This window comes from Mastacembelus armatus, chromosome 14, assembly GCF_900324485.2.
Source record: "Mastacembelus armatus chromosome 14, fMasArm1.2, whole genome shotgun sequence".
Lineage (NCBI taxonomy): Eukaryota > Metazoa > Chordata > Actinopteri > Synbranchiformes > Mastacembelidae > Mastacembelus > Mastacembelus armatus.
In genome coordinates, this window is record NC_046646.1 from 8,239,880 (window position 1) to 8,263,859 (window position 23,980).

A 23,980-nucleotide genomic window follows, 5' to 3' on the forward strand; every position below is an offset into this window, starting at 1 on the left:
AATAACAGTTGTGGTAACAATCAATACTACATTCTGACATCTTGCTATGTTTCTCCATCAAAAGTTGTTGAATTTTTCCTAAACAATGCCAAACAAAGTTGCACCAAACTCTTTTGATTAGTTTCACAGAATCAACTTTGTTATGAAGTGGAAAGGCAAGAAGATGAAGACAACGCCCAAAGCTGTTAACTGAAGACAAGTAACTTCAGATATTTAAGAAAAACTTTATTTGTGACTTATTAACAAAACACATTACCAGGTTGATGAAATCATAAGAATCACTATTATCACCTTTACAATGATAAGCAGGTGTACAAAAAAAGTTATTAACAGATCTGCACTGTCACAGTCAACTGGTATGTGTCAGTCACTGCCACACCCAGGGACTGAGGAACATTCACTATACACAAGCAGAGAATACACCAACTTCATTTTTTTTTGTACTGTTTTATGTATTTTGTTAGTTTTTTTTTTCCTTCTTTTTCATTTTTTTCTGTACTGGGCAAGGAACAAATATGGATAGTGAGTAAATGATTTGAATTAACAACAGTGTTTGTCTGATCATTTCAAAGCTTAACACAAGTTTAAGGATCGTTTTTCTTATCTATGAAAATCATAAAGGGTAAAAAGAAAAAAAACATTTCATAGCATAACACAATAGCATTATGTATATCTAGAAGTTTAAATTTATTTTCAACAGGATAAAAAAATGTGATTATTTTAGGTTTTTCCACAAATTACTGTTTTGCAATAGTGTACATGTATATATGTATTTATGAATGTATGGATGAGTGTGGGTCTTTGAGTGCATGTTTTATTGTTGAGAATGTGTATCAGAGGTATATGTATTCCAATACACATTTCCCAGTGGAAAAACATATCTATGTATATATAGTATCTATATAGTATCTGTTTTCTTTGCTTATAACATGCAAACAGCCACTTGGTGATCTGACAGCACAGAAGTACACCTGAAGGATGGGGCAGAGGAAAGGAAATGTGTGTATGGGAGGGACTGAGCCTGATAACAGCACCTATATACCCCTACCATGACTGTTAATACAACAGTCTAAAAAAAAGTTCTTGGAAAGTACTTTTCATGATGTTGATGCTGATTTGATATCTACTGCTTACAGTACCCACTCTCTACCCTGCTAGATGTGAGTTTTGCAGTATCAGGGCCAATGAAGCTGATCAGTTCACACTGCAACTTGTGCAGTCTTCTTTGACACAGCAGCCTTGTTTCTAATGTTTATGTACACAGTTAGGCAAAAATTGTGAAGAAAAATAAGAATAATAAAAAACACAATTGTAAGGGCTTGACTGCTTGGGTTTTTTTTTTAATCTTTGCTTGTTTTCTCAAATAGTCTTCCTTGTTGTTACCTCTCAAATGTGCAAAGATTGCTCCTCCAGGATATCCTACTTCCAAGTCAACAACCAGTCAGTTTCTACTGCTGCTGAACTGCACCACACTTATTTTGTACATGGTTTTAGTTGACCCAGATTGATCACTGTCAACAATAGCTGAATAACTGGAATACAACTTTTCATGCGAAAGAGGAATGGCTTCTTTAACTTCTATGTAGGAGCTACACACCACACTACAAGTAGTGATGGCTTTTTTCTGACTCCTATTCCGCCGTCATCTTGCCTCATTATATACAGCAGAGCATGTTCTCAGTTTCTGCTAACCTGTCAGATGTCCTTATGACACACCGCGCAGAAGCGACGCGAGAGACGACAGAGCTGTCAACAATGAGCAATCAGAAGAGACACTCTGGCTGAAGCACCTAAACTCAGTTGAAGTTGAACCTAACAAAAGATGTGTGTGGTGTGTTGCAATGTTGATGTGTTGCAACTGCACAGTTCATTGAAAGAGAGTGACTTGAAAGATATTGTTCAACCGTGTTGATCTGAAAAAGCAGGAGTAGAGGGAGAAAACAGGCAGCGGGCAAGAAAAATCCTACAAGCACTGAAGCAGTTGAGGCAGTGGTGCAGGGCTTGAAGAACAACTACTTAACATTCAAAGACAGAAGTAGAGGAGTCAGGCTTGAACAGAAATGAAGCAACAAGCAACTTTGCTGCATCCCAGCCATATAATACACTCCCATTTAAAAGGTGGCACTGACCTTCAGTCTTGGAGTTGCTATTTCCAGAAATGGTGTTGAATTCTTTTATTTTTAAAGTGTGTGTATTCATATACTGTGAGTCTGTGTGTGTTTGTTTATGTGTATGTACGAATAATAGGCAGGATGATAGTCAGTGTCTACATGTAAAACGTGTGTGTCAGACTGGGTGTATTGATACACAGTGGGATTCAGACCCCATTGACCTGTGCCATATTCCAAGAGATGAGGTCAGGGGCCGGTTGCAACAGCTGCACGTAGGTTCCCTAGTTATATCAGAAATAGCCACTAATCCCAATTCACAGATTGCTAAGCGGTAGTGCCACAAAAATCTGTTAAAACATAATCTCAAGTAACAACTAAGTAGTTAAGCAAGCAATAAAGCAGGTGCAAATGATACAAAGTCACACAATTGCACTCACTAACAGTAAAGCAGTTTTTTTTTTCTGCACACAGAACATTTCCTAGATAGTAGTTGCATGCCATTTTGCAACTTGGAGGACTACAGCAGTGATTTTGAATGTTTCTGTCCATTTTCTCTACTCGTTACACATTACTGAAGACTATTTTCCACATGAGTTTTTCCATTTTTTTGTCTCTTTCCTTTCGTTTTCATGGAGAATCTGGTTTTCAGTGTAAAAATCAACACTTGCTTGTCACATGTAATCCATCAGGTGGGTGCCAAAGTTAATGTGCTAATGCGATGCAGTTTGATGAACCTGCATTTGAGCTACATTACAACTTGACACTTGAGCTCCATTACAGTGTGATGAAAACATAATAAAAAAAAAAAGCCAGGAGCTGCATTTCCATTGATTGATTTCTTAATGTGATTTTTCAGGCTCAGTTATTCATTTTTGTGCTATAATACAATAAATAAAGAAATAATTGCTACCTGGTTTATAGGAAACACATATCAAAAATTCCTAAAACGCAACAGTTTGGAAAATGTTGGTATTAATGTTATTTATAATGTGATTTGTAGAGAATGGACTAAAACATGCAAAAACAAGTACTGTCCTTTAAAAGTCAACAATAGATTATATTTACCAATGATCATTTTTATGCCAATCTAGTCAACTATAAATCATTCTACCCATCAGGGTAGCTGCTCTTACTGATTAGCTACTCATCTCAAATCCTTATGTATTAACAAGCTACAGCCATGGAAGTCCCCTCTCACTACCCATGATACAAGTCATACTTAGTAACTTATTTGCTAATTGCAAATCAATTAGCATTTATGAAGCCAGTACTTTATACCCTAATCTGGGAACAAACTTGCGCATAGTTGGTGCAACCCAGTCTGGGTCCCCAGCCTCTACAATGTGCTATGTTACACTGAAACAGAGCTCGTTATCAGATTGTGGTCCTGCTTGTTTCAGCCACCTCATTCTCTTATAGGTGCTAATCTCATGGTACATACTGTATGTTGTTACTTTTTTGATTTCGTATTTCTTTTTTGATTTTTCTTTTTTTACAAAAGACCACATTATCTGAATTTCTACAAGGCCTCCATAATACTGAAGACAAAAGCCTCTGTTTCATGTTTTTTTTTTTTTTTAGTTTGGCTTTAAATTCACCTCCAACTAGGTGAGCCAAAAGGGAAGAAGGCTGCATAAAGACAGAGATGCCAATGCAGGCAGCCTCAGCTGACAATGGTCAGATACAAATAGTACACCTTTTCAGGTGTTTTTGTTTGTTATTATACACACTGAGAAGCGGGGCAGCAAATCACAGAAAGGCTAATCTAATCCAATAATTTACTTTCTGTTTTAATTTGGTCCAGCCTTTAGATGAAGTCTAGCTACTAATAACATTTGTTTACCATAAACCTTGTAGGCCAAAGTTGTTGGCCAAATGAGTCAAGAGAGAGAAACATTTGTTAAGCAAGTCTGCATGGAGTGGAGAGCCAGAGCTCGTCTAATGAGGGTTTGGCCACTGTACAATGTTTATATGCAAATATGATCCAGAGGCTCCCTCAATTATACAATATGCATTTGGCTTTTTTCTGGCTCTGAAATTGGGATGAGGTTTGCTGGGAGCTCTGTTTTCAAATCACCTCTTCTCCTCTATTCTTCCCCCCCTTCATCTTTTCCTTTCTCCTTCTTGTCCTTCTTGTCCTTCTTCTTCTTCTTTTTCTTTTTGGCCTCCTCTTTCTTGCCAAAGCTTATGAATTCACCTTTGTCATCCACAGGCCCGGCGTCATGGCTGATAGAAATGATGGCTGGGGATCCAGGGATGATGAAGGCTTCAGGAGGAATCTCTCCAGGCTTCAGTGGCTGAGGAGGGCCGTAGCCTGGTCCAGCACCGTATCTGAAGTGCCAGCTGTTGCTGTTGACTCCAGCGCCAACCGGGGGTGAAAGCTCACCACCACCCTCTCCATCTATACAGGTAGGATTAAAACAAAAATAAAGAAAAGATGTCAAATCTGGCTAATTGTTATGTTTATGCAAAACACCAAACTTAGCAGAGATAAAATATCTTATTAGCTTTTGCATTGAGCTTTATTTCTCAATGACAGGCATTGTACTTCACTTAGACTATATTATTTGGTCATCGAGATTGTCATCATTCGGATACATACATGTAAGAAACAATGAAAGCTACAGCAAGCAGAGTAATATAGCCTGACAATGGAGCTGTAGCCACAGGGAGCGAATATTCTCAGGACAGCAATTCAACCAAGGCCACAGGAGGGACTGATGGGGACTAACCTTTAAACCACAGGGATATTTAACTTGGCAATGTGATGTGTATTTGTGTTTGGGTGTTGGCAGAACCATAATCCACAAGCATGGATGGAAGAGTGAAGAGGACCTAGATAGCAAGTTTGAAAAATATTACTTGGAAAAAAAGATGTCAAATAATGGGATCTATAAAAAGAAACATTATTGCGTAAAGTGAAAATAAGACAGAGCTATTAAGTTCAAAAGGTTAAAGGTGTCAGCGTGAAAAGGAGAGAGGATGATAGATGAGATGATGAGAAAGAGAGTGATAGCAGGACTGAGAGGGGGTGGATGGGTTTTGCAGTCACGGTGCTCTCAGGCCCACACCAGTTCCGTTTGTGCTGACCTACTTTCAGACTGGATTTTATTTAGATCAGACACAGGCCCATGGAAAAAAGATTCTGTTTGATTTGTCTTTGTAGGCTATTGATGGCATTGCTGGAGTGCTGAAATGGTTTCAACCACTGTCCCAGAGGAAGTACACTATTTTGAAAATACACACAGTGTGCCACTGAGTCCTCACAATGAGTTCATCTAGTGTGAGCATAAAATATATGTACAAACTGTAATAAGAGTTGATGTAATGGACACTAGCACACTTGTCTCTGCATTATTGCAGATAGAGACTATATTGACCACAAAGAGCACTGTACATCTTGCACATGGGCTTTCATATACTGTTGTTGAGGCATGACTCACTGCCAATCAATATCTCAAGTATATATAAGATACAGTATATATATTATATTATTTGGTAACAGAACAACAGCACTACAATGTCACAACATTGTGATATTGTAACATAAGCACAAACACACAAAAATTGTCTTCTACTTGCAAAAAAAAAGAACTATTTGTTTTTAACATACAATACTTAGCATTTGTTTCATATTTTATCTTTTTTTTGAGAAAATAAAAAGAAACCAGCTGCAGCTTTGTAGCTGAGCTTGTTTAGTGATTAGGAGGTGTCAGATGGCATCATCTTCTCTCACCATTAGTGGCGTTAGAGATGTAATACTGTAATGCTAGTCTGTTTCTGCGGATTAGGACATTTGCTGGTATTTTATGTCTGTCTGTATTTAATCTGGGTTTTACACTCAGGATGAGGTTCTGGTGTTTTTAAGTAAAAGCCTTATTCAATTCAATTCAAAGACTACTCCTCATGCGGAGGAGGACAACATGCTGAAAATAAACTAAAAAGGCAGCCAGGGACTTAAAGGCGATGTGCAAAATACTGTGAAGCAGAATGTGGATGAGCAGACTGAGCTGATAATACAGTGCCCTGCTTTGCCATACACAATAAACCATCATTTTATAAAACTGACACACCAATATTTCCTGTTACCTGCTGTTGAAAGGAAAGTGATTTAAGGCTCGGCTAAAGATATACATAGTTTTTCTTTTTCACATTTTTATGTCACCCTGTGTTTTGAAGCCTCAGCATTAAGCCTAATCCAGGGCAGCCATTCAATAGCTGCAGACCACTTTCACCATATACTCAGATGACTTCATAGTCACATGTTACACATGGTAAATTAAATGGTACTAGAGGAAGAACTAGCAGTAATTACAGAAAAATCCTTGCATATTTCCAAACTGAATATTTTCCATAAATTTTGCTATCGTGGCTCTATGGGCCCTGCTAACTAATAAGTATTCATGATGCACAAGCCGCCTACAGCTGTCCAAATAAACCTCATTTTGTGTGTCAGTTCAAATCCTTCTCCATGAGTTGCCTGAAAGTAAACACAGACCACAATACCCTGGAACAGTCATGTAATCTATATGTTTCAGCAATATGCCAGATTGAACTATAGGACTACTGGTATTTTTATTTAAGGATTTTTGCCTTGACTGACACATGGAGCATCTCATATCTTTAAGCACAACCTGAGTGAGCTAAAATGTCAGTTGGTCTTGTAGTGTTTAATCAAGTGAGAGTCGAGGGATATCCCAGGGTTTTCTGCTCTAACGTTAATTAGAACCCTGGTTTAGGTACTAATCTGAGATAATTATGTGTGAGTGTGTGTCTGTGTGTGTCACATCGTTCACAGCTTGGAGGAGCTGGTACAACTACGAAGAGCACTGCTTCCTCTGCACTATTCTTTCTCTAACATGGGAGATTATGTGTCACTCTGCTGTTGCTTCACATTAGCCTGTATTTCACAGCAAATGTGTGTCTGCTGTGGATTATGGTGTAACAGTTGGTAAACAGTACGGTATAGCTCCTTATGAGGAGGTTGCCATGACACCTGATGGAGTTATGTGGGTGTTTCAAGCCTCATTTCGTGTAACCTAATGTCCTACATTTAAAATAGGCTATGTTATTTTCTGTCTAGTGCAAGATACGGTTCCTCTAAAATGAATCCTCTGGTGGTTTGTAGCACATGCACAAATCTGACAGTTGCATAGTGCGTGCACAAATATATGAGGTACATCACATGTATGCTGCATGAGACACGTCGAACTCAATCATTCTTTCCTACATTCTTTCCTCTAAATGATTGTGTGGCCTCTTTCCTTTTTAATACCTGTCCTTGTTGAGTCCCCTTCACATTTCTGCTCCCTACTCCTCTTTTCTGTCTCTAAATCTTCCATTCAGAGATATGGCTGGTTACCATGGCAACTGGTTTCGCCCACTCCCTGCTGATGGAGGGTGCGGCTGCTGCAGCAATCTCTCAGTTAGACAGGGTTGCCAGGCAACAGGTCACATGGTGTTCCCTAGCAACAACACTACTGCAGGAACCTGCCAATTCTCTTAACCTTTCTCTTTCTCCATCCCCCCACACCTCCCTTTTAGTCTTCCTCTCCAAAATTGCTTTTAACATTACTGGATCTGTCTCTTTTTTATTATTACTGATAGTAGCTTCTCTTCCCCCATGACATTAAACAAATGTCTCCTCTTCTGCACCATGGGTCACTTACATAAACACAGTTTTGAGGTTCCACATTTAGATGCATCACAACATACCAGACAACTTCATCGTGATAACAACTGACCACAGACATTAAAATGTATCACAAAAAAAGTTCCATCCCTTGATATATAACAAAGAGGATCAACCTGCAATCCAGTACATGTCACCTCCATATCACTGAGCTATTATTCATAATGCAATGATGCATTATTTCAGTAGTACTGCTCTGAAGATACATATATGCAGTATCTGCAGAAAAGTGGCATGGGGGAAGCTGAAAACAGCATGCATCTTGAACAATTTCCCAGCAATGTTCTTCACAGAGAGAAAAGCATGTACGTGCTTTCTGATAGGCAGTAAGACATAATCTGTCACTGACTTGTCAAGTGACTGACTGTGATGCTACCCATCCCCCTCGAGTACCTATGTTCTAATTCCTGCAGCTAGACAGAAAATCAATGAATGGAAGATGGGCTGAATAAAGGGTGAAATCGCAACACTGTCTCAAAATATTACTTACAAAAGTCTTCCAGTCAATCAATGAAAGCTGCACATTTCATATTTCAGTGCTTTTTCATATTTTCAGTGCTTTTTACCTACAGTAGTACTCCGTTTTTCTTACTCATTAACTATAAGCTCATTAGCTTTCTGTGAATGAAGAAGCACAGGTCATTTTCAAAGCCAGTTCTATTTACAATCATACTACTACATATTTTCATTGTTGCCGCCTACTCAGGACAACTCATTTCTGCCTTTTCTAATCTGCAGCTCTGCATGCAGCTACGTGTTTTTATGCAAAGATATGGGTGATTTTTTGTGGTTCTGCTCTAGGCTTTTGGCATTTCAGCTAAGCTCTATATGAACATGCAGCCATCTGTCTGTGATAATAACTGGAGCTGATCTCCAATCGCAATGGGGAAGATGCTGGGTACTCTCTAGACAGATGAGCAGTCTATCACAGGGCGGACACATAGAGACAAACACTTTATGCTATTTACAGTCGCCAGTCATTAAACAAGCATATCTTTATAGTATGGCAGGAGGTACCCAGAGGTAGCACACACAGAACATGGAAAACATACAAACTTAGCGCAGAAAGACTCCAAGTCAGTCACCAGGTTTGAACCGAGAACCTTCACTGTGAGGCAACAGAACTAACCACTGTCCCACTGTGCCACAACAACTTCAATTTAGCAACTAATTTAACATATTACATAAAATTTTAGGCAACAGACAAATTATAATGTGCAACATGTCACTGTGATGAGTCATTTAGGTGTGATGATATCTGTTTTTATAAAGAAGTGATGCTTATTGTTAAAAGAAAATGGTTTCAGCCTCTGTATTTCTTTGATCCCTTGTGCTGCCTACCCTGTAGGAATCTGCCAATACTTCCCTGAATATTGCCAACTAAAGACATACTTTGACCTTTTGGGACATATTTGCTTTTCTGCAGAATTAGAGGAGATGAGTTAGGTTAGTGAATAGAAAAAGAGTCAAATATATAAAAATGTTTCACAGAAAAAAATTGCCTCAGTTAAGGTAACTTATATTACCCACTTTTTTCTAATAATCATTATAGCATAATTTATATTCAGGAGCACTAATGCAGACTATAAATTCTCAAGAAATGAACTCATTCATTGTAATAAATAGCTACAATATATTTACCATTTGAGGTAAAAGTTTAAGAAGCTTAACAACAAATACCATACATAAGGAAATTCCTGTACATCCTATACTCTTGGTGCATTCTGAATCAATATCAATACATTTTTAAATCTCAGTTACATTTGCAAATAGAGTGGGAGAAATTTGTGACATTTGATATGAATTTTCTGTCAGCACTGCCCAAACAGGCTGACACTCAGAGTGCTTTCTCACCAGTTCTGGCTGCTGCACCTCCACTCACCTGCAGCGCTGGAAACAGTGGGCCAGTTCTGAACGAGCATCCCCTGGGCTCCCTGCATTACAGAGGACTCCTCCATGTGGACTGAACTGTAAAACAGGACACATTTGCCAAATTATTGATTATTTAGAGATCTGACCTCTAGCTCATTATTATTTCATTCTTCAAGGGTTTGTTTTCCTCGATAGTCTAGATGTTTTTAAAACCTTGTCTGAAATGGAAATCTGACAAAAAAAATGTTTACATTCTCAAGATTTCATGTAGCATTAGTCACTGTTTTAGGTCTCATTCGAAATAGCCTCGTTGCCCAATAGTCTTGTTTTGGACTACTGTCACACGTCTTACTGATGCTATTCTCATGTTGCCCCTGGTAACCACGTTCCACTTTTGTTTTTCTAAAAACATCCTAGCCTTTATAGTGACTCCTCTGCCCTAAAACAATGTGACAAAGGGATTTTTACGTAAAGAACCACAAGCATCTAATTCAGTTCGGCCATCATTAACTGGATTATTTACACAACTGTGGCGGTCAAAAGCAGGTAGCTGGTTCCCTGTCAGTCGTTTCAATTACCTACAGTATATGTCAAGCCCAGTTTTTGAAATATCAGCAAATGAAGAATCTTGCTTCAAGGAGAGTGATCCAATGATGGGCGAAAGAACAAATACGACCGACTAGGACAGAAGTTCAGGCACTATCCTTTTACTGCTTGAAACTAAAGTGGTGAACTGAAACTTTACATCTACAGTATATATAACAACAGAGACATTAGCTATCTGTATGCCAGGTTAACAGTCACCACCCTTAGTGAAGATGGGTCTAGACCACAGGGAATTTACTGGTTTTTACCCCTTTTGAACCTCATTGTGTTCTGTTGATGCAGACCGCAGCTGCATCATAATGAAAGTTTCTTATAAACGAACAAGGTTGAAGCATGCCAATATCAACATTTTGGCATTTTCTGTATGCTTCCTCATTGGATTTTTTAAAAAATTGCAGGGAGGAAGGGGATGAATACAAAACAACATCTGCTTGTGTGGTATTGTTCTATTGTTTGGTACCTACAGTACAAGATTTGGTGCAGAGCAGATCTTCCGCTTAGTGGAAATCCACCGCTAGTGTTGCATCTTCTCGCCAATAAATGCAGTGGTAAAACTATTTTGATTCATCGTTCATCTAAATTCCAAGCACCATATACATTTATTTACATATTTATATTGAAAAGCGTAACATATTAAAATTTATTAATAGCATTCTGCAAGTGTTTTCAGTTGAACTACATATTATATATTAGTTAGTGCATTTTAATGTATGGTAATTCCATGTATAAAAACTAGGACAGCTCTACCACACCCAGTGTATGATAATATTATAAATTCACACTATAAACTCAGCACAGACTCTCAGAACACCACAAAAGAGGAGTTCTTGAAGAGTCAGTGTTTTTTCCTCACTAGAAGTGAAACAATACTATTTTGAGCCTTACTCATGATAGGCAGGGAACACTGAGATATGGTGATGGAGAAACAATTATTTCTAATTTTACTGTTCATTTTTTCTGACTCTCACTTGAACATAGTTAATTACAAAACCATTAACTGGAAAAAAATGTTTCCATGTTTAAACTGATGATGTTTTTTGCTTCAGACATTAATTAAAGTGTGTTTTATATATTCCAGGCAATATAAAATATTATTAGTAAAATCATAATTAAGAGACAAATTCCAAATATTCTCTGCAGGTTGCTGATTTAGTGACAGCCTCATAGGATAACAAGACTCCAGAAATTTACAGAGTTCTACCTTTGGACAGAGCTAGACTAAGTGCATTCCCCTTGTTTCTAGTCTTATTACTAAACTTTATGCTGCTGCCTGCAGTTTTTATTTAATAGACAGGTGTGAGAGCGACATGAATATTCTCATTTAACTCTTTTGTAAGCGAAATGTGTTCTTATTATGTAATTGATTTGCAAGTAGCAAAACATGCACTACGGGGAGACTATGAGGACACAGAATCACTAACATTAGAATAAAACTTTGAGTCTTTACATTGTGAAATTCCTGTAATACTGTAACCTTTAAAGTGTGCATACAGCTTCCAACCCACAATCATAATGAATGTATAGCATGAGCTATGCTGTCCAGGGCCTCTGCAATGCAGCACATCCAGCATTTATCTCAAACTGCAACACACTTGTTACGTTGAGCAGAATATAAAGCAGCCATGTACATTCTGAGCAGTTTTAGGTTCAGGCTTTTACATAAACAGTGGTGCTTTTTGAATGTGTGTTAATAAGGCAAAGAGAGGTCTGGTGTTTTTTAAACTGACTACACCAGGAATGTGGGTCAGTAATGTTAGTGCTACAAGCTGTGTGAGACTTTACAGCATGCATGCTAGGGTTAAGTGTTAATGTGAGCTGTCTCTGTGTCTGTGTGTGTTACAAGCACTGCCATTTTAGAGACGACAGCGGCAAATTGCAGTGATGATTTATGTTAATCCATGTCTTGTTACAGTGACTTGATGACATGATGCACATTACGATACCCTTGCGAACCATAGAAATTAACACTAATATCCAATTAAATCAAACTTAAATGGCACAGAAGACTGCACAACTGAGCAGTAAGGATTGTTACCATGAAATTATGAAAATTTAGTACAAAGGATAGATATGTGAAGGAAAACCTCATTAGTCACTAATGTTCCAGCTGTCCACATATTACATTACCAAAACATTCACCACATTATTATTCCAGCTGTTGTTATTTGGAGTTGACAATCCAATCTCAAGTGATGCATCATGTGTAAACCTCACCCCATTTTCAAATTGTTCTGAAATCTAAATTAAGTCCTGTTTCAATGTGATACTTAGTTACAGCTTATCTTTCTTTACATCTGTCTGTAATGGGAGTTTGGTCAAGCTGTAAGACCTTATGAAAAGCTGGAAAAAAGAGTGCATTTAAGTACACCCACTGAATTAATAAGTATGGCTGTAGTCCATAACATCCTGTGCTGTCTGTCCTAACACCTTATTCCCTAATGTCCAGACAAAAAATATACATAAATACGCACAGAAACACACACATGTGCATGTGGGGTGCTTCTACATGCAGACACTAATGCATGTGTGCATTTGATAATCTGAGAAAGGTCATACTCTATTCATTTGTCCTTCATGCTTCCTGATTAAAGACTGTAGCTGGGGGAAGCAATGCTCAGAATCTAGATGACCTATATAGTATTACACTGCAGAGGAGTGCTGTGCATCCAGTGATGGGAGCTGCTTTTCCCTGAGGAAGAGGACTGAGCTGAGGTTCAAACAGATGCTCAGGGGCCATTAGCAGTCCTTTCTGATGGTGACAGATACTGATATGTAGAATTATATTGCAGTGTTCTTTTTTTAAACAGTTTTTGTTATTTTGAGGAGAAAGAATCTATGGGAAGAATAATAATGTATTTGTCTATGGCAACATGTAGGGTCACTGCATTTGCAGCACACACCGGGTGGAGACAGTGTGAGAAGAATGAATAGATGTAACTTTTTCCAGATGATCAAAAGTTGCAAAAGAGTTAAAGATGGAAAGTGCTTACCTCTGCACCCCTGCCCTCAAAGATGCAGAATATCGCCAGTCAGCATTCGGGGCTTTTGGCTGAGGGGGAGGAGAAAAAAAGAAGGGCGAGGAGAGAACGATGAAGAGCGTGAGAGAGAGAGAGAGACAGAGAGAGAGAGAGAGTGAGAGAGAGAGAGAGAGAAGAGAGTGAGTTTAGTTTGATCTCATACAGTGCATAGCCCAGCTGGGCCACGATCTCATCAATTAATCATGATACACATCGCAACTCTGGACGTGGTAGGCATACTGCAGTCATGTCCCACATTGCACACACACAGACACACACACACATATTCACACAAGGACTTTAAAAAGGGCAGTGACTGAAAGCCATATTGATGAGTTTTTGGACAGTCTCTCACTCTGTGGCTCTATAAATGTGAGAGCTGGGAGAGTTATGCCCTTTCCTTGAGTGCTGGGGTGTTTGTACAGACTGATGTGTATATGCATGTGTTCTGATGGAGTAAATCTGTCCACTCCTGATGAACCTGTGCTGAGTGCTTGAAACTCCCAGTAGCCCTCTGGTGAATTATTGCCTTTAAAAACCAATAAGCACCAGCCATCATCGCCAGGGCAACCACATCCTATACTGCTGCCCCAGTGTGAAGAGCAAATGTGTAGGATTTTATACAAGACCATAAGTGGGACAAATCATTAACAATATTTTATAAATTTTGACTTAGTTATCACATCTTTTTTGTATTAATTCAATCATCCTTTCTTGCTTTTAAGATTTATGTAATATTTGATTCTAAACACTCAGTATCTCAGCCAAAACTTGACTGTAATTAAACTGAAGCACTTATGTTTGGTTAAAATAAAACCTACCATCTCAAAGGCTGAATAAATGTAAAATGTGTTTCAAATTACCCCATGCTGTCTGCTCTATTTTTAATAGCACTGAGAGGGCTATAATTGTTAGAATGTGGGTATTCAACATATCAGGGCTTCCTGGTTATTTACCTTTGACCTATCTAACCAAATTTTGCTGATAACTATGCTTTCGAGTTCAAAGAACCATATGAATATATAAGCCATATTTAATGAGCATGATCTTTCATGACCATTAATTAGGACTGACCCTTTCATAATTATTTTCCTCATGAGTAAGTACTGCACACATTCATTGCATGAAATCATTGTGAACATTTGTACAACAGATAATGCTAAACTCTGTCAGCATCATGCGGGTTGTAGCCTTAGATCCCTAGAACACTGAGTAAGAAAATCTGTGTTTGAGACACAAACCTGCTCAGGCAGCAGCAAGTGTCCCAGATAAAGATGGCACTTTGTGTTCCTCAACTGAATACAGAGCAGAATGTTTTCTGCTGGTAAACCCAGCCTCTTTGAGTAAATCTAATTTGCGAAGGCTGAGGAACAGAGGCTGGAGGTTAATTTAATTTAATTTACATTGCTACATGTCTGCTGGTTAAGAGATGTTCTCATTGTATAACTAATGTGCCAGCACTGGTACCTGATCATTAAGATGATGCATTCAGATATAAACTCCTAACCTTCGGAGCATTTGCTTCAATAATCTGGTAATAAAATGATCTTCCAAGTTTTTAACCATTATCCATCAACTAATCCCTCTTCCCTCTCTGCATAAAAGCACCTACCATGAAATATTTGCCAGTCTTGATTGAAACATAGTGCATGTATGACTAGGACAGCAGGTGCCACAAAATATTTCTTGTAAACCAGTGATTATTGATAATCATTAGTAAAATGGATAGAAATGAGCCAATAAAGGCATTTACTGTTTCACTCTTCTAGAAGTCGTAAGCAGCTTCTCCACTAGTTGTGTTGACTTTCATGTAGTTGATTAACCCCAATTGCCCAAACCACAACATAGCAGTTTCACTCACTCACTCACACGCCCACCCCCACACACACACACACACACACACAAGTCAACACAAGTCAACACAGGTCAATCCCACATGCACAGAGAAAGAGCAAGTAGTGAAGACTGCATGACCTGTTCTTGGTGTGGATGTGATGACAACCTCAAACTGAAACACAAATCTCTGAATCATCAGAAATAACCCCTGAAAAGCATCAGGACTGACACTAATGCAGTGTGAGTGCTGAGCTGGGCTGGGCTGAGTGACTGCACAGTGCAAGTGGGAAGTGAACAAAGTGAATGAGGCCTGCAAGGATTCAGTTGATTAAAGGAAGGGATCAAACTTGACATGCAGGAATATCATTACCCTGAGGTAACATAAAACACAACACAGCAATCATGACAACAGTGCGTACCATAGCAATTACCTTTATGAAAAGCCATATTTGGTATGTAATTAAAATGGTCTTATACTGTCTGCGAATCAAATTTCATTAAAAGTCACTAATATTATTGCATGATGACTCTTGGATCAATTATGTGGATACAGGTAAACATAAAAAATAATGACACACCTCTGGGCAGATTTGCAGCGAGGCATCAGGCATACTCAGTCTGCGTACAAATCCACTTCCACTGGTGAAGAAGCGGTCTGCACCGCTGCCCCAGGTGCCACTGATGGGGCGTCCTGTGTTGTAGAACATGAAAGTGTCACTGCCAGAGGTGGCTGTCAGGCAGGTCTTGTAGCAGTAAGTCTTTGTTAGGGAGCCATTGCCACGCACTTCAATGTAGTGAGGCTCCACTTTAAGGTCTCTCCGTAGTACCACATTGTTATTAGGCTGTGCTCCGGCTGCACCACTACCTCCCCCACCGGCACTCACGCTGCTGCTCCCCCCATCTGGCGGAGGCTTCTGTGACACACAGCAAGGGGAGCAGGACCCAGGCTGGGTGCAGTAGGCGTGACAGCGGACTATGGCCAGAACCACCACAGTGACCAGGAAAACAAAGGTGGTGGCACTCAAAGCCACAATCAAGTAGAGGGTCACGTTGGAGAAAAGCAGTGTGCTGTGAGGTCGGATGATCCTCTTGGGATCAGGAACCACCTTGGGCGGAACCTCCATGACAGCAACATTGATGGTGGCGGTGGAGGAGAGAGGCGGCTGCCCGTGGTCCTTCACCAGTACGGTTAGAGCAAAGGAAGTGGAGTTGTCCTCCAGGATCCTCCGAGTGGTCCTGATCTCACCTGTGTGTTCATGCACTTTGAACAAGTCCAAGTCGGTGGCTGTCTCCAGCACATATACCAGCCATGCATTTGGACCAGCATCTGCATCATATGCCACCACTTTGGTCACCAAGGCACCGGGCTCTGCGTTCTTCTGGACTGTCTCCAAGGAACGCGTTCCATTACCAGGAGGATTGACTATCAGCGGTGCATGGTCATTCTGATCCATAATGTAAATGTAGACAGTGGCGACGCGGCTGAGTGGAGGAATGCCCCCATCTTGGGCTTTGACCTGGAAGTGAAACTCTCTCAGTGATTCATAGTCAAAGGCTCGAAGGGCATAAGCCTCCCCCGTGTCGGCCTTCACAGACACATACGAGGTGACAGGGATGCCATGGTTGTTGTCATTGAGCACTGTGTAAGTGATACGTGCATTCTCTTTGATGTCTGCATCTTGAGCTTTCACAGTACACAAAGAGGCCCCAGGAGCATTGTTCTCAGCTACATAGACTGTATATGAAGTCTGCTCAAATCGTGGAGGGTTGTCATTAACATCAGCCACATCCACCTGTATGGTCTTCTGGGAGGATAGGGGAGGATTTCCTCCATCTGTGGCACTCAGAGTGACATTGTAGGCATCAGTGGTCTCGCGGTCCAGGAAGGCTGAGGTAACCAGAGTGTAGTAATTTCTGAATGACTTGATCTTGAAAGGAAGGCCTGCTGGGATCTCTAAGCTCACCTGCTTGTTAGCGCCAGAGTCTCGGTCAGTAACACTAATAAGGGCCACAACTGTGTCTGCACGGGCATCCTCCCTCACAGGGCTGGACAGAGATGACAACACTATCTGAGGAACATTGTCATTCACATCGACCACCTCTACCACTACCTTACAGTGTGCTGCCACAGCTCCAGGGCCCTTGTCCATCGCCTGGATGTACATCTCATAGGAGTTGGTCTCTTCATAGTCTACATTGCTCCTCACTCTTATTTCGCCTGTATTTGTGTCCATGCTGAACATCTGCCTCACTCTCTCTGGAGTGTAGCTGCTGAAAGAGTAGTAAACCTCTCCATTTGTGCCCTCGTCAAGATCAGTTGCATTCAGTTTAATTACTAGGGTGTCTTTGGGTGAATTTTCCAACAGTTTCACCTTGTACACTGAGCTGTCGAACAAGGGAACATTATCATTTGAGTCCAAGACTCGGACATTGATTTTAGCCGTGCCTGTTTTCTCTGGTGTCCCACCATCCACAGCACTTAGAATTAACTGATGGTAAGGCGTCTGTTCACGATCAAGGGGCTTTTTGAGCACAAGCTCGATGTGCTTTGTATTTAGGGAGGGCTTGTTAGATACCAGTGCGAAATGGTCGTTTGTGCTAAGCTGATATATGCGAACTGAATTGGATCCAATGTCTGGATCCTGAGCGTTTTCAATTGGATACCTAGACCCTGGTAAAGCAGATTCTGTGATTTCGAGTTGATATTCATCTCTGGGGAACTGCGGCGCATTATCATTGGAATCCACAATCTCCACCTCGACGTGGTGCACCTCGGTGGGGTTTTCGACCATCACCTCCAGATTAAGGAGGCAGGTGCTGGATAAATCGCAGAGCGCCTCCCTGTCGATCCTTTCATTGACAAGTAATTTCCCATTTTTGGGGTTGACAATCACATAGCGTTTACCGCTGCTGGAGGTTACCTTAATTTTTCGGGTGGCGAGCTTTCGAATATCCAGCCCCAAGTCATGCGCCAGATCACCGACCATTGCCCCATTTTCCAGTTCTTCTGTAATAGAATATCGCAATTGTCCAAAAGAAAGGCCACAAAATAAGGAAAATATCACAAAATAAAAAGGCACATTATTCCCTATCCAGTTGCATATCCCCGCCACAGCCATTGCAAGCTCATAGGATCCGCAGACGGATTAAACGCAGCACTTCCGCCTTTTTAGCTTGCAATATCTTGCATCCCAGCACCTCATTAAGGTGGGCTAATTGGTCTCCCTGTAAATGAAACAGAAGCGGCTCATCCATCGTGTTACCCGGCTGCGGTGAATCCTCTCCAGCGCACCCATATTTCCTTTGTCCGTGATGCGCTTTTTTGTCTCCAGTGCGCGCTGCTGACGGGTGTGTTTCCCTGCCGCTGGAGCTGTGAGATCTGTCAAGACTGTCCAAATCGGCTACAGTAAAACCGGAAAAGTAGAGTGCACTTTTCAGAATAAAATAATAATAAAAAGTGTCGCTCATTGCGTTGATCAAGTGTAGCTGCAGAACAAGTAGAAATATCCTCCGTTTATTATGTTATGCGCAAAAACGTTGTTGGGGGCTTATTAATTTTTAGAACAAAATAGCAAAAAAAATTTTTTTTTAGTTTTTTTATTCATATTTAGAATAAACAACCCCTCACCTCTGTTATAGGAACATTGCATTTAGTTTAGTGTAATAAAAAGTGTCGCTCATTGCGTTGATCAAGTGTAGCTGCAGAACAAGTAGAAATATCCTCCGTTTATTATGTTATGCGCAAAAACGTTGTTGGGGGCTTATTAATTTTTAGAACAAAATAGCAAAAAAAATTTTTTTTTAGTTTTTTTATTCATATTTAGAATAAACAACCCCTCACCTCTGTTATAGGAACATTGCATTTAGTTTAGTGTAAATGGTCATAAACGATTGCCGTGTGTATACGTGTTTAATTACAATATTTCGAGCCCCTTTTTATCCAGGATTTATTTTTTAAAAGGATAACCGGAATGTAGTAATTTAATGTAGCTGACTTGACCCTGGCAGGACCGTATCCCACCCTAGCGCGCACTCAGACTCCAGCTCTCTTCTCTCCACTGTGGCGCAACATCCCTCCTCCCTCCCTTTCCACCCATCTCTCTCCTCTCATCCCTCCATTGCGATGTCGGTGTAGGGTTTGGGACTTTCATGCACCTCCAGAATAATAAGAATGGCGACCACACAAAACGGCCACAAGAAAATGTATGCATTCAGTGACATCATCCATGCATTAATAAATCAGAACCTCTGTGCGAAAAATCCTTGAAAAAATATTATAGTTGGATTATTGTAATTGAGAATAAAACCGGGATATTTGTCAAATACACGTAATTTCCCGAATTCACTGGTTATTCGGACTCACTGTTGATCATAAAGACAAGGTCGAGGCTAATTGCACAACACTCAATATCGCCACCTCCCCCAAAATTAAAGTTCTAAAGTAAAATGTGGTCATACACACATGTCTGGGGACTCGCTTATATATCCTTTGTCTGCACTAGAGTCGTATAAGGATGGTTAATTTGCCGGTAGCAATTCTGCGCCCCAGCCTACCGCATGGCGAGCATTTGGGCAAGGTGCAGCAGAACGGATTGCACTGACAATCGCAACCTTCCTTCTACATGGATCCCTGTCAGTGGTAGACCTGACTGTCAGGTCACATAATCATATTTAAGCCCCGTGGTAGAACCCATAAAAAAGAGCTCTCATTTCGTCTCTACAGAATATATTCCGAACAGAAACATGATATAGGAGTATATATAGACACGGAAACAAGACGACTGACAGTCAGCTAAATATACTCTAATGTAAAAAAAATGTCAAAAATTAGTCAATGTACATTATGGAGTAGGAAAATATTTGGCGTTGTCGTCTATAGTAGGAGAGATCCCACAAATAAAGGTGATGCCTCTTTATAATGTTCTATTCTTCAGTAAAAGCAAATTGTCCTATTGCCAACGAGGGATACACAGGCAAGATATTCCTACAGTCACAGTGTTCCCAAGTCTACATGTTCTCCCCTGTGGGTGAACTGGAAGATCTCAATTACCCAAAGGCGTGAATGTGATTGTCTGTGTGTGTTGGTGACCCGACTGACTTCACTGTTTCTCACTCAGTGCACTTTATATGTGTCTCATCTCTCAGCACTGCTTGATAACACAAACCAGGAATGGATGGCATAGCAAAAAAAAAAAAAGCATCACTTTCAGAACCATGGACAGTTCCCCAGTCTCAGGTTGTGTGCGGTGATATTATGGAGCTCACCCGCACCCAAATAAATCTGGGCACCCTTGTATAATTACTGGTTATACTGGATTACCTTGTATTAGTAATAATCTGAAAGTAGTTTCTAAAAGAGGAGAATGTCAACATGGATACAAGTAACATCACTTCAAGTATAATATCCTAAATACCAAAATGCATTCTGATGGATAAATGCATTTAAACTGCCAGTTCTGTTTTAATTATTAACCTTCAAATATACCCATGTTGCTGCATATAGTTGTACAAAATGTCCCTTTATGGATTATATTAAATTCTTTAATCGGGTTTGTTATGGAAGCATATTGAAGCAGCAAGTCTCATAAAAATGAGGCTAAACACAGATTGCTAGGTCAGCAACCACGGCTCCCTTGTGTAAACTTGAGGGCAGAGCCTGGAGATAACAGCAATCAGCAATCATGGTTTCATGTACCAATAAAGAAACTGGAAGGATGTCACTGAATAGGAAACACACAGCTTGGTGGTCGAGTAACATGGAGCAGTGGCTTCAAACATTTTCATTATAAGTATGAAGTCAATACAAACATATCGCTTTGAAAGGGAAGCTATGTTTATTTTAAGCTGTAGCTAAGGTCTGACAAATCCATCCAAAACAGATAAGCAAAGTTGGTCACAACAGCTGGCAGGGCAAGGCTGTCCTGATAGCCTTAAGCAGAATAGATCACTAGCTGAATGCATCAAATGGAGGAGAGCCATAATGGCTCTTTTGAATAATCCATGCAGAGTCAGCTGGATCACTATGAGACACAGTCATAATAATAGAAGGAATGAAAAATAAAAGAAAGTCAAGAAAGACGATTCAAAGGAGTTTGCAGATGACCTGTTACTGAGATCTGCTGGTGGGAACTGGACTGGAAATAGTCAAATTAGTGATTATACAGGTACATTGTGTGCAAGTCTTTGGTAAAGACACCCAGAATGTGCATTCCCATTTAAATTGTTCACCTGCCTGGTTGTAGGAACCATTTTATTTTTTTCTTGCATAAGACTCAGAAAATTGTGTTTCCATAGCAACAGCAATTTGATGAATGTTTCAGTGGCAGTTGTGATCAACATTTTAAATCCCAACATAATGCAAACACCATGAAAGTAAAAAAAAAAAAAAAACAAAACATGGTGATAGTCTTTATATTCTTTATTCAAATATGTATGTTAACAAGAACCAAGTTATTGGGTATCAAGATGGAGTAGTAGAGACAGCTGCACTGTCCTTAAGCAAGTCTGTGTCTGTCAGTTCATCTGTGCACCAAATGTGATACAAATTGTCTATACGATTCAAGCTTACAATTATGACCACTGCAGTATTAATTAAAGATAGAAATTACCACCTTTATGTATATTTTTAGACAAACGTGAACATTTTTCCAAGACATTGAATTATTTGTGCCAGTCTGCAGTTCACATGCAGTCACCTAAAACAATCGGCACAGAATGGCCAACACAAGCTGCAGCAGTGACCCCATGGCAAGGACAGCCACAAATATAAATAACCCGCCACAGGCGTCACTCAAGATAGAGACCAAATCTCAAATGCACTTAACTCCATCATGGTACTCCATCATCCTGTCCTCGAGATCAGCATAAACTGTTTCAGTCACTGGTTCCATGTCAATGTGATGTCTGTTCCTTATTCGCGTATTCACTTCAATATATAAATATTGCAATAACCAAGACATAAATTCTCTCTAATCTACAGCAGTGTTTCCCCTCATTAAAACATCATTCTAGTGATGTAATATAGTTGCAAAAAGGCGCCTGCTGTCTGTGGAGATTTACTGTGTAAAACCACAGACCTGGCAGATGCATTCATAGATTTGTATTCTTGTTTTGTCTGGGGTGTGGAAATCTGCTTGTATCCATTTCTGCTGTAATGCCTTGATGTCTCTAATATATGATAAATCAATCTTCACTCTGACCTGCATTTGGGCCACACAGTGGACATGTATCCTCACTTCGTTACAACTATGTTGCATACCAAAGCTCTAGGTGATAAGACTCATGGCCCCATTGTGCATGGGCTCCAGCCAGGGTATCTCCTCTGCTGATCTGACTCACTCATACAAATGGGTCAAGCGCCCATAGCCTGTCTCACACTTTGACTGATATTGTCGGTAATAGGAACACTGATAGGTAGAAGTGATCATTTGACTGTTTTTCTCATGAACTCATAAAGTTTGTATTTCTGTTCAGGTGGTGTCCACAATCTGAACTTAACCCCTGTAACTGCAGCATTTGCAGCAACTGTGTTTTGTGACTAAAAATGATTTGGATATTTCCAGACAGTTGCACTGATAAACTTGTCTAGCAGGCAAAGTTGCTCAGACATGGCCTAATCACATCAGAGCTGTGGAATCTATTCCTCAAAATGATGTGATTCCCACAGGATGACACCACACTAACCTCACACCCTTCACACACACCAGGCTGTGCACAGACAGAGGGCACCAGAGAATACTGCCTGCTAAAAAAAAAAAAAAAACGTCATATGCTAAATCTTGAACTGACTATTGCCATCTGCAGCTTCACTTAGGAAATCTGTGTACAAATATTGTGGACAACTGCTAGTACAAAAAAAAAACAGCATTATTTGAATCAATGTAAGATGAGTTTCTTTAGATTAGGTTCACATTGATAAGTCTGTTAATGCAAATAGACTTTCATGGTGACCACATCTAGATAAGACTGAGCAAATCAAGATAATCTGGTTAAAATATGCTTAAGCTGCTTGCCCTCATCACAGCATTAAAAAAAATATAATCCTTACTTAAAAGTTCAGCCCACTGCTTTCTACCAGTCTAGCCCAATGCAAAGAAACACAGATCTGTGATTGTGAGGAACATGGATTTTAAACTTATTTATGATGAAGTTCAGCTACAAAAAATGAAAGCACTGCACAAGGAAATGGTTATGTATAACTGGATCTTTAACATTACTGCACTGTGGAAAGGAGAAGGTTTTTCAGTGCAGCTGTTGTATATACCCAGTTTAACCCGTGTGCTGTGTCTTTACAGCAGGGCTGCACAACAGATTCAGCACTAGTTCTGAAAAATTCTGACAGGGAGAATTGACTGTAAGCATTAGGACAATACTCAGCACATATGTAGCCACAGGTGCACTGCTTATTGCACTACTCCACCGACCTACTTCTGAGTCTTTTAAAGCACAAGTAACTAGAACATCTGAAGGTCTTCAGTGTAGTATTGCCAATTCAGTGTGCTAGAGTGCTGAAGCAGGTGATATAAACATTAGTTTATCAACTACCTAACATAGTCTGATTTATTTGTTTTCAATTTTACGTTCATAATTTGACTGCTTGTCGCTATAATACACTGCTATCAAATTTATCACTTAGGTCAGCTGTTCCATGTGGAAATTGCGGATGAGCACTAAAACCAGATAGCAATGCGGTATGCAGAAAAACACTGGTACCATAATAATGTATATTTAGAAATAAAATGCATGTGAGGAAATGAGCTTATAGTTCTTGCAATAATTTTAATACATAAATTAGTTTCAGACTGACAGATCAGTTTCCTGCAGGACTGCACACTGAAAGTCTTGTG

The 23,980-nt window shown here is 39.9% G+C and overlaps 1 protein-coding gene across 1 annotated transcript; it reads right to left on the reverse strand.

The window, feature by feature from the left end:
• Positions 1-204: 204 nt before the first annotated feature.
• On the reverse strand, positions 205-18,502 carry LOC113142940 (protocadherin alpha-C2-like). Its single transcript, XM_026328323.2, has 4 exons — positions 15,713-18,502; positions 13,272-13,330; positions 9,686-9,771; positions 205-4,512 (listed from the first exon to the last, which is right to left on the reverse strand). The coding sequence occupies exons 1-4, from the start codon at positions 18,251-18,253 to the stop codon at positions 4,199-4,201; spliced, it is 3,000 nt and encodes a 999-aa protein (XP_026184108.1). The 5' UTR covers positions 18,254-18,502; the 3' UTR covers positions 205-4,198.
• Between the last annotated feature and the right edge of the window lie 5,478 nt (positions 18,503-23,980).

Bases quoted from the DNA above. Each gene is read 5' to 3' on its own strand.
- LOC113142940 (XM_026328323.2), bottom strand. From the start codon at position 18,253: ATGGCTGTGGCGGGGATATGCAACTGGATAGGGAATAATGTGCCTTTT. The intron at 9,772-13,271 runs GTAAGCACTTTC...CCTGTTTTACAG, and splicing joins TTGAGGGCAGGGGTGCAGAG to TTCAGTCCACATGGAGGAGT. The intron at 4,513-9,685 runs GTGAGTGGAGGT...CTACCTGTATAG, and splicing joins CACTGTTTCCAGCGCTGCAG to ATGGAGAGGGTGGTGGTGAG.